General features: G+C 51.3%; 3 protein-coding genes across 3 annotated transcripts; all 3 read right to left on the bottom strand.

Moving 5' to 3' along the window:
* Positions 1-946: 946 nt before the first annotated feature.
* BCR38DRAFT_354963 (galactan 1,3-beta-galactosidase) lies at positions 947-2493 on the bottom strand (the record flags this gene model as incomplete). The annotated part of the gene is made up of 4 exons (XM_040856916.1): positions 947-1612; positions 1672-1836; positions 1919-2347; positions 2404-2493. 4 exons carry the CDS (start codon positions 2491-2493, stop codon positions 947-949), a joined length of 1350 nt encoding a protein of 449 aa, XP_040710614.1.
* A 1125-nt stretch (positions 2494-3618) lies between these two features.
* Positions 3619-6284, bottom strand: BCR38DRAFT_490230 (uncharacterized protein; the record flags this gene model as incomplete). Its single annotated transcript, XM_040864494.1, has 3 exons — positions 3619-5698; positions 5750-6150; positions 6207-6284. The coding sequence occupies 3 exons, from the start codon at positions 6282-6284 to the stop codon at positions 3619-3621; spliced, it is 2559 nt and encodes an 852-aa protein (XP_040710613.1).
* A 1625-nt stretch (positions 6285-7909) lies between these two features.
* On the bottom strand, positions 7910-9869 carry BCR38DRAFT_414104 (high-affinity glucose transporter; the record flags this gene model as incomplete). Its single annotated transcript, XM_040858895.1, has 5 exons — positions 7910-8670; positions 8732-9196; positions 9270-9439; positions 9506-9749; positions 9821-9869. 5 exons carry the CDS (start codon positions 9867-9869, stop codon positions 7910-7912), a joined length of 1689 nt encoding a protein of 562 aa, XP_040710612.1.
* Positions 9870-11352: the final 1483 nt, after the last annotated feature.

Below are 11352 nucleotides of genomic sequence, written 5' to 3'. Positions count from 1 at the left end.
TCATGTTACAGTACCGCACTGTCAAGACTGTAGAGACGGTCTAGCTCGAGGCTCTCACCTATCACCACTTATTTTGGTCCCACTGTTCGGATAATTAATAATAGCAAGACACCTAGTAACGAGAATAAGCTTCGGCAAAAGGTCTAATATATTATTAACGGCTTTTGCATGCTATTCCATAGTGCGTTTGCCGGTTAAGTAGAAGGAATAGTATGACAACTATCGAGCCTTCTGGCGAAAGTAACTGTATAGAGTCTCTCTATCCATTTATATTACTATTATACAGGATAGTCTACCTACACTCAATTCTACACTATTTACGTTTGATCCAAACCCCTTTATTCCCCAAGAAGGATAATATATTACAGCACATAATTTGCATATTGTTCAAGACATGCTATAATCTGTCCTTAGCTTGTCTAGCGGGAGTTCCAATTCGACTTTGATCGCCAGCTAGACAAATAAATCCATTTCGAGTTCGATTTCGACCCCGAAACGCCCATAATGTCCGAAGCCCCCTCATTACCCTTGGATTCCCCGGATCCGTTTTGGTGGAGCGGGCAGGCTTCTTCTGATATTAGCATCTGCGTGACATACAAGATGGTGGACCTTTAGAATCGTGTCCCTCACGAACTTCATCGTCGCCTTGAACCAATTCTCGTTTTGGAAGATTTACTTCCTCGATTGGCTTAGGGGCTCATCTACGCCCATGATTGTGAAATAAAAGCTATTGCAGCTTCTTGGAATGACAGCTGCAGCGACCTCAGATAATTGTCTCCACGAAGCATCTTTGAAACTCATTTCGGTAACATAGACGAATAATCAAGTATGCACATTGAAATTGTGCGCTAACAACGCGATACTCCTGATAAGTGTGAAGTGCCGTATATGCCGCCACCCACTTTTCCTCTAACCCCTGAACCACTTATTATCCACATCTAAGTGCTTAAGTATTCGGTACCATAATCCGATCAACGTCCGGTCCATACGTCCCATCCCCCAACCCAGCAATAGTAATCGTATTCCCCGTACCTGCTAACAAATCGCAATGCAGGGTGCTACTCCCAGGCGTCTGCCCATTTGCCGTTGGCAGGAACGCCACGACTTGGCTGACGCCATTAACGATGACATTCGCGTGGCGCTGAGCCGTGTCCCCGTTCTCATACTTGATTCTGACGGTGCTCCTCGTGGCGGCGGAGCTGCTCAACCCGCTAAAGGTCACTTCCCCGTCCATGGAGCCGCCGATGTTACCAACGGACTCGGCTCCGCTACAGCCTGAACAGGAAATTGTAGCGGCGCCGCTAGACAGGGCCGCAGACTCGGCCTCAGGTTGAGACTCGGATGGTCCTGCGGACCACGTACCGGCGCTGACATTGGGGACCCAGTTGACGCGGTCGGGCATGGTGATACTGGTGCCCGAGATAGTTAAGGGGAGCCAGACGTAGGTGCTGCGCATGAGGTTCGTTGAGACCCAGCGGTCGCCCATGTAGATTGCACCGTCGCCGAAGGGGAGAAGGTAAGTTGTTTGGCTGGTGTAGGTCTTGGAGCCGACGGTGGCGAAGGTAGCCCAGTTTGACCAAGGGCCCGAGAGGGATGTCGCGTAGCTGTAGACCTATAGGAAAAAGGGATGAGCAAGACTTTCTTCCGGATATTGAACAGTAATATATTCACATTGTCATTGGGATCCCAGCCAGTCAGGTAAGACCCGAACATGAAGTAGTAGTCACCCTTCTTCAGAATTGAAGGTGCTTCAATTGAAATGTCCCATAGATAAACAGCCTCTGTAACGTTGAGATAGTCGTCTGTAAGGGCATCAATACGCAACCCGTTTTCCCTCTGATATTTTCGTCTCGTTAGCAACAGCGACTATCATAACGAGGCATCGCAACTGAAAGGGGTCGAAAACACGACAACTCACATCCTCGGTCAACAAATAAGCCGCCCCATCATCATCCTGGAACAACCCCAAGTCTCTACTTTGGAATCCCAACGGCTGCCAGCTGCCCAGGTACGTGTAATCGCCACAAACCGAGTCGCTCGTGGCCACGCCGACCTTGGCCTCTTTGTACGAGCTGTCGTCGATGTGCATATACAAGACGTACTGTTCGTTGGCCTCGTTGTAGATGACCTTGGGTCGTTCGACTACCCGACTGGGGCCCAAGTCTCCGCTGGCCGTTTGCGATAGTAGAGCGCCAACGTATGTCCATTCCACCAGGTTGTCCGACGAGTAGCAGTTAATGTTCTGGAAGGCCGAGCCGTTGGTCTTGTCCTCGCCGATCATGTAGTAGGTCGAGCCCACTTTGGTGATGCCGTTCCCGTGGGCTTGGATGTGGTTGCCCGTGTTGGTCTGACTGTGGTCAGTTGGATTTGTTCTTCAAGATCCGAATGGGACGAGGACCCTACAGCAGTCCATGTTGCACCGGGTACGATTTGAAGAGAAGCCTGTGCTACTGCTGCACCAAGTGACAGCAGGCCAGCTTGGATGAGCCCCATGGTGGATTGTACGTATATTAGACTGAGGTACCAGGATGAAATAGCTAGTTGGCAGAGACTGTGCGAGACTCAGCCTGATGAACTCAAGCTGGCTACTTCCTGTTCATAACTGCGAATTGCCTCAACTTATAAGCTGGAAACTTGCTCGAGCCGCATTCCATCTTCGTCCGAGACCCAGACTTTCTAGCCCGCATTCCGTCAAATCACGAGATCAAATTGCTCTAGCTCGCAGCATCATCATGTCATTCGTGGAGGATTATATTTTCACGGATGCCAACGCAGCATCAAAGGTGGACCAGTGCGAATAAGCTCGCGTGGCACCAATGTTTAACCAATAGCCTCGCAGACCGCTCTCCAACCACCAGTGCAAGAAGGAAAAAGCAATAACAGCACGCAGCTGAGGGGCAGGAGGGCCGACTTGCTAGTGCTGTAGAATACCAAGAGAGCGGGTTGCACGGAGCCGAGTACTCATGGGCAACGGTGGGCAGCGGTGGGGTATATAGACCGCGGTATATCAAATTCAGCATATTGACGCAATGCCAAAGTCTACATGAGCGGCGGTTGGAACCATCTCGGGAAGGTCCCAATCATCTGTGCGGAGCACGTGGATCGGCACTGGGGTTCCAGTGTGGGGTACGGGGCAAATCCGGGGTCATCTTCCCCCGACTCGTTACATCTTTCCTGTCCCCTCGGCTGACCAACACAGGTTCGCCTCCTCCTCCCATTTCCAGGCAACCAGATCTCTTAAATCTTTACTTACTCCGTAGTTGTGTAACGGCGCATAACGAATAAGCCAGTCCCTATCAGCTGTTTATTGTCTAGCCAGAGAACTATAGACAATATGCCTGTAGAAACTGAACGTGAAAAGTGGTATATAGTCGTACAGCTCATTCATATGAGGCTTCGCAACAGAAGAGACCGTCGAGATCAATGTCGCAGTCATAATTCCAACGCCGGAGGAAAGGGAATTCGTTCAATGCATCAATAAGCCACCTCCTCGTTTTCTTGCCCAACGAGGCTCCAGGACATTCTAGTCCGTCCGTGTACTCCAACGCAGGCTTCGTTTATTGAAGATAGTTGCCGGTACCGGCTTGGAAAGGAACCAAGCCCACCAGTTCCCCGGTGTCATCCGTCCACATCCATCTTATCCGGAATCACTGTGCTTGCGGCAACAATCGTCCTTTCCTCGTCCGGTTGGTCCCGGCCATTCCCATCCGAATAATTACCCGCACTGTTGTTGCCGCCTGTGTCTTTTTCCGCACTTGTTCCAGTCCCGGTGCAAAGTCGATATTCGCCATCTTCTTTCCTTTCGATGATGCCCTCATCCAGCGCCCACTTGGCGAGAAGGCGGTCGACCCCGAGCCTATTGGCCTCCCCTTTCTCCATGTGCCTGCCGACGTGCTCAGTCCATTCGTCCCAGGATGTCGGTCCTTCAAACACACTGGCGCAATCAGGCTTGGGGCATGCTGAGCGCTGCGGTGGTTGCCGCCGCGTCACCAAACAGGACGTCTGCATCTCCTTGACGTGAGTTTCCCATTCCACTTGCAATTTGCTGTCTCCCTTGGCGATGGCTTTTTTGATTGCAAATGGAGCATGCATACGTCGAAGATGTTGTGTAAACAGATCCTTCCGGTTGAACTCGTTGCCCTTGCCCTCGACGGTGCTTTGAGAACAGGAGGAACACCGATAGTATTGCAAACACAAATGCTGTGAAGCGATGTGTCTTTTCCACTCGTTTTTAGAGCCGAAGGTACTCGAGCAACCGGCGAATGCAAATGCACACGGGAACGGGCGGGTATGGGCTGCTGCGATGTGCTTGCGTAGAGACGAGGAATCTTTGAAAGGTGCATGGCTGCAAAGGTTGCATCGTGTTTCTTGTTTCGGTGTTGCTTTTTGAAGCGAGCGACGCGGTTTGGCCTTTGCAGATGGTGTGTTGAGCTCAGCGTTATTATGAGTGCCATCTACGCCGGACTCGTCTTCCTCATGAGACGAGGCATCATCACGCTTGGCATCCGGGTTGTCAACGAGTGATTGACCGCGTGTAGCTGTAGTGGTAGCTACTTCGTCGCTCATATGCCGAACGTGACTCAACGCCTTGAGCTGCTCGGCTGCTTCTTGCATCTCAGCTGACTCTTCTACGTCGTCCGGCTTGGCCGCATCTGTCCGTGGTGTCAAGTTGGCAAACGGCAGACCAACCGAGACCGAGGACTGGGGCAAACTGGCCGGTTCAGCCCGGCCGACAACATCTGAACGGACGGGCGTTTCCGGGAGGTTCGGGACATGGTTGGGATCTCGGTGAGGCAACTCATGTCGCTTAATGATGGGGGTCGTCGCAGCAGCCTGGCGTACTTCGAGAAGTATCCGCCCATCCTCAACATCTACGGCTGACGCCTTGGGCCGAGTCGTGGACCCGACGAGGCGGCTGTAGAGGTGCGTCATATTATGCGAGTTGATGTAGCCCAAGAAGCAGCAGACCTTGTCATGCTGTACAACGGCCCAGACTGAACTAGGCATTGATATGAGCAGCATCGTAGGCGGGCCTAGGAACATGCCTTCCACGGCGATTTTGGAAGCCATTGCTGGAGTATTGTGAAGCCATTGGTTGAATGACGACATGTCGGGACTGGCCTCCCCAACGAACGTCGTGCAAACCAAGACTCGCGGTTCCTCAAATGTCAGATCAGCCACAGCATTAGGATGTATGATTTGGTCCTGCCATGCGGCTCTCGTTTGCTGTACGTCACCCTCAGCCAACGGGCTCGCCCCATTCGCAGGGCCAGGGGGCAGAGGCGACAAGGACAAGCTCTGGCCAGTTCCAGTGCTTAACGTATAAAGAACAGGTAATTTGTTCGTAAATGGCATGCTTTTGGTAGCGCCATTCGTCAGCCCAGAGCTCTGTGCCAATTCATGATGCCTCTGCGCGACAATCTCGTGATATAGGTTTTCAGCGGTAAAGGGTCGTCCGACATCTAGTCGTGTAAAAGCATCGGTGAGATGAGCTGTGAAAGAGCGGCCGCCGGTCTCACGGCTTCCGGTTTCGGGTCCATTTGCGGCAAGGACTTGCTTGACGCTGCTCCCAGCGCAGGCGATTGGCGCATCCCTCGTAGCACATGTGTCGAGCAGCAGAAGCATATCTGATGGTGCTTCATCAAATAAGCAGCGGAAACCGTTCCACTTGAGCTTTGCTGCATCTTCTTTCGTGTTGCTTTGCCCCTGTTAGCAATAACCCCCCCTTTTCGAGCGGTGGGGGGCTTACCTTGCCCAGAAGACTTGGCCATCGCTATCAACATAACCACAGCCAGCATAATATACTATAAGAAGATGATCCGAGGCTGCATTTTCAAGAAAAGACGCCGTCCGAACGCCTAACTTGATGCTCGGATTGGGCACGGTGGGTATGCTCCATCGATCGGTGCGATAATTATATCGTTCGCGGAGGACCTGCTCGAGAGCCACGAGGTCTTGTTCGACGTGATCATCATCTTCCCATCGTAATAATAAAACTGAAACACTCGAATAGGGCGATCTTTGGGTTTGTCGGTATATAAGCATCGCAGCATCTTGCAGATGTCTCGCAAACGACTCGAACTCATGTCTCTCTGAAGCCGGCGGGGCTGAAACCGCATCCTGAACCGGATAATGTTGCGCTGGTGGTGCCTATGACGATCAGCATGTCAAGATTGACTTCTCTTGGACCCATTGGACACACATACAGGCTCATGGGCGAAGACAGGCTGAGGCTGGGCCTCGACTTTAGGAGCTAACCTGCGTTTCTTGGTTGCTGGCTCCATGACCGCAACCTTGGGGGCGAGGATTCGACAATTGGCGTGGAGGAGTCAAAGAAAGTGGGAATTGGAGGAGGTTCGCAACGGCTCAAGGGCCCGTAGGTGTCTTGATGAAGAGCATTCGCGATGTTTTGGGTGTTGTGGCGAAGGGTGAGTGGTTTGGTGGGAGACACAATAGCCTTCCGTAAAGGCTTGGGCAATGAACGAGGCAGACGGGCGAGGCTGTAAGGGTGTCGTTCAAGCCCGATCCAACTCTCCCTCGTTACCGCCAGAAACGATCGTCGTGGTACCGATAGGCCTCTACCGGGGTTTGTTGTGCTGGCAAGTGGACCCTTGGCGTAACGCCCTAACAGATCCTGCGACTATCCGCCAGCCCCGCTGCAGATAATCGCTCGATTCGCTTACTGCTTAGATGGCATGAAATTGCATATCCCCGCGGCAGCTTACTACTTCCTTGTACCCTGGCCGAGAACCTTCGGATACTTGAGACGTGCAAGTTGACGGGTCAGGGACCCTGGGCAATTCCAACTGGCAATCTCAAACATGTTTATATTTCGAAGTACAATGAACTGAGATAGTAGGCTTCCACTTGATTCCGTCTTGACGTTCGAGAACCAGGCCGATCTGGTTTGTCCAACCTCAACTCCGGGTGGCGTAACTAAGATTCACGTACCCCAAAATAGAGCACCCAGACACAGCTGTGCAACGAATTGTGCCCAGCGCCAGAAGATTTGATAACCCCATCCCCATGGTTTCCATTGATTGGTGATTACTAGTCCAATCAGCACTCAGCAAAAGACCCGGTTTCATGCAATACGACATATGTGTTTTGTCTACCGGTATTTCCATAAAGTACATGGTGAACAGTGCTAACAAGTCTACAGTAGCAGCCAACTCTCCTAATTTCCAGGCTGTGCGGCAGTATCAGGTAACGAAGTAAGCAGATGAAGTAAGACGACAGGACACGGGGCTCGTTATGCTGCTGCTGAGACTCTTGAGGCGTCAGACTAAGAACATTGACTACTCGCTTGAGCACACTACTCAAGCAAGGATCCCCACTATCCTTTGCTAAATCCGTGAACGGCAACTCTAGCACATTGACCATTATACATTAGGACTTACGGTCAACTCGAAACGCCTCGGCCTACAGAGACTACTTGCTGAGAAAAAGAGTATACAATATTGCTCTTCAGACTCATACGGCCATTAGTGCAGATATACCCGGACAATGCGAACACTTTCGTAGCATCCGCTTCACGTGAGATTGGAGCAACCCTTTGGCCCTTTGGGATCTGATTTTGTCAGACATCAGACAGGAACACCCAGTTGTTCATCTCACGTAAATGATTAGCTTACTAAGACATGGGAGCAAGAGAAGTGATTTGATAAGTAATGAATTGTACTGAAGTTGGGTATAATTTGCATGCACACTAATCAATTAATCATCAATCCCTATGTTCATTCCAAACAACATGATGTGCATTCGTCTGCCTGCTTCTCGGCGCCGGTGATCAAAATGATTACATGCAGTATCAGTCCGTATCATCTCGACCCGGCCCAAGCAACCGCCTTCTTCCCCGGCATGGCAGCACGACAGACACAAGCAAGTCTGCTTGATTTGCTCAGACCCTCTAAGCCTTATGCTCAGTCGACACGTTGTTGTCACCGAACCCGCCGAGCTTCTCCTCCTCGGTGAGTTGATTGCGTTCGGCACGCACGATCTGCTGGCGCGTGTTCTTAGTTTTCCAAGCAGGCTGACCCAAGAACCGAATAGCGCCGGGCTGGGTATCGTCAAAAATGCCCGCGATCTCTTCTAGTGTCTTTCCGCTCGTCTCCGGGAAAATAAAGAAGACGTGCCAAAACATGGCGAAGCAGAAGACGGCGAACACGACGTAGACTCTCCATGTTATTTGTGCGAACGCGGGTGGGACAAACCAAGCTAGGGCGAAGTTGAAGGCCCAGTTGGCCGAGGTGGCCAGAGAAACGGCCTTGCCACGGTGTCGGAGCGAGTATAGCTCAGGGGGGTAAGTCCATGATACAGGACCCCAGGTAGGCGCGTAGGAAGCAACGAATAGGTAAGTCATGGCGATAATGGCCTTGGACGGGGCGCCAGTGACTGCCATGGATTCTGATTCGGACGTGAAGTTGTCCTCCGGACGCGGCACTCTGGAGTAGACGGCGAAGAGGCCGGCATTGACGCAGAGGAAGAGACACATCAGGAAGGCACCGACCAAAAGTGTCGGGCGGCGGCCCCATCGATCCATGAATAACAGAGCTGGGACCGTCATGACCACGTTGATGATGAACTGGATACCGGAAGGAAGCAAGATATCAGAACCCAAACCTGCCATCGTGAAAACGTACGTGATGTAGTACATCATCACATTCATGCCTAGAATTCTGTTAACAATCAAGCTCATGGGTAGCCCGTAGGTCTAGGGGCAATCTTTCACCTGTGAGTTGTGACCAGATCTGCGTGAATATACCGATGTGTGTCCGGTTAATGTACTGGGGCTTGATTAGCTCCCAGTACGTGACATCAGAGTTTTGGCGCTCAAATTCGACCATCTCTCTGATTTCAGCCATCTCCTTGGCGACCCAAGGCGAGTTTGCGTCACCGTGGCCGTGGACCAGGGTGAGAACAGCCAGGGACTCGTCCCAGCGATCCTTCTTCGCCAACCAGCGAGGCGATTCGGGCAAAAATAGAAGTCCCAAAAAAAGCAAGAGGCCAGGAATCATCTGGATACCCCATGGCAATCGGAAGGCGGCGGTGCCCTTGAGGAAACTGGAACCGTAGCAGATGAAGAACAGTATAGCAATACCCCACGTAATCGCTGCGTTGGGACACGTGACGTTAACAAATGCTGGCCGTACCTGAAAGGATAAAGATAAAGATATATGCCTTAGGGGGTGGGACGCTGGTTTGTGGAGCGTTTAAACCCTGAAACATGGAAATAAAAACAGAAAACTAAGAATCTTAGAGTTACTCACCCCATTGTTGCAAGCCGACGAGACGACCACGCTTTGAAGGAGGTGCAAGCTCGGAAATGTAAACAGGCACCTGAGCGGAGCAGATGCCTACACTGAGGCCGTTGATGATACGGCCGACGATCAACATGGGAATGTTGACGGAAGCGCAGACGATGATGGAGCCAATGATCCTACAGAGTAGATATCGGTTAGACACTAAACTGGGCGCCGACAAAAAGTCATTCTACGTTACTTACCAGATTATAGAGCCAACTTGAATAGACGTCTTTCGCCCAAATCTGTCAGACACGAAACCGCTGACAAGTGCTCCCAGCCAACTGCCCGCAGGCATTGCTGCTGTAATGCCGCCTTGGGTATTGGAACTCGGACCTCTGCATTCACCGTTCTCGTTCATACCAAGGGAGTTAAATTGGCATAGGTAGGGCTGAGTGGAAATGATGGCACTCATGGAAGAGATATCGAATCCAAAGAGCGCACCGCCTGAGGGCACGGTTAGTTGGTTACTTCCTGTGAGTGATTGACGTCTCTGTACTGAGTAGTTATTAACTCACCAATAACGGCGATGGCCGCAATGAAATACACATTGCCTATTTTCCACATTGTGTCCGAGACCCCTCGTGGTCAAGGGATATTACGACTCTAGGTTATTTAGGTTGATAGTAAGAGAATCGGAGAAAAGATACAGGTACAAGGGGAAATACTGATCTTTTTATATAGAAGTCGAGGGCCAAACCAGGATGCGGTACTATGAAGACGGAAGCGAACGTTGCGAGGTCAAGCCGATCCTCAAACCCAAGCTCTTTAGTTCCGAGCCCCGTCTGTGGCCCCTGCCTCCTTGCCTAGGGAGGACCGAGGAGGTGGAAAACATGGGAAGTCTACCCTGGCTCGCTGACTGCAACCGTGGGAAAGAACACCCACCGCAGCTTGAAAAGCTTCGTTGCCAATGGTGCTCTAGTCGGGCTGATGGTGGCTTCAGTCGAGACTGTTTCCGGCTTCCAGGGGAGCGGTGAAAATCTCTTTTGTGGCACATGCTCAAGGCAGTCGCGAGGCACTCGAATCAGCAACATGCAATATGCAAAACACTATGAGCTCGTGGCGTATTTCCATCGACCTCAACACGAATCATACGTTTGGGGGCCGGTTCGGCTCTCCACATCTTTGGGTCATACGCATGGGTCGACCTTGATGGAAATACCCAGTACCCGAGATACACGACCGATGTTTCGTCAAAGCAAAGTTAATACCCCGCGGAGAGAATAATACAGTACAGAGAATTCCACCATAGAAACGCCGTGGCCAATTGGAAATAGAGTCCAAATGCTGATCAGATGCAGTGGCAAGCTTTGTCATCTGGCGTTTGACCAACGACATTTCGAGTACTTTTTGCGAGCTGGTGCCAGCTCGAGGTTCCCTGTACTAAGTACAATAGAGGCAATCAATCTTCGCGAATAGGCCAAGGCTTTCCAGCAGAGATCATCCTGGAGAATGCGACCAGATCTTCCAAGTCTGCGAACCTGGGGTTTAGTCTTCTGGAATCTATTTCCAGAGAGAGAGAAACATTGCACCCATCACACGTTGTTTGACAGTGTCGTCGAAGACAAATTCGCAGATGAGCGTGGCGGGCATTCATTCCCTTACCTGCGCCTCCTTCGGCACGTTCCTGCAAGCCCTAGCATAATAAAGCGAAAAGACGTCAGCGGCGTTGTCATCCATCTGGACAGAAATGTCCAGGTACATAGTAAGTCATGGAGAAGGTGGGGAAGTGGCGTGCTAAGACGACGGGCCGATTAAGCACCCCATGGGCTGCCCAGGCCCCATGGGCAAGAGGCTTGCTGCTCGCGTCAATTTGCAACGTTTGTTGACCCACACGGAATTTCAGAGCGACCGCCGAATTCTCGACCTTGCAAGCGTCAATTTCTGCGGAGCCGTTCATGAGCACTATTTGTCCCGACGTTGGGGAGCAGATATCAACTAGTCAAGCCGAGTTCCTGTTGTAGTTCGCAACATTCGAGAATCTGGAGATTTGACCATGCCTAGGCATGCCCCGATGAATTTATCCATGTGCCCATTTCCTAAGGAAACG

The sequence above is a fragment of the Pseudomassariella vexata genome (genome assembly GCF_002105095.1).
Source record: "Pseudomassariella vexata strain CBS 129021 chromosome Unknown BCR38scaffold_20, whole genome shotgun sequence".
In the NCBI taxonomy this organism is placed as follows: domain Eukaryota; kingdom Fungi; phylum Ascomycota; class Sordariomycetes; order Amphisphaeriales; family Pseudomassariaceae; genus Pseudomassariella; species Pseudomassariella vexata.
This window is presented reverse-complemented; position numbering and strand designations above follow the sequence as displayed.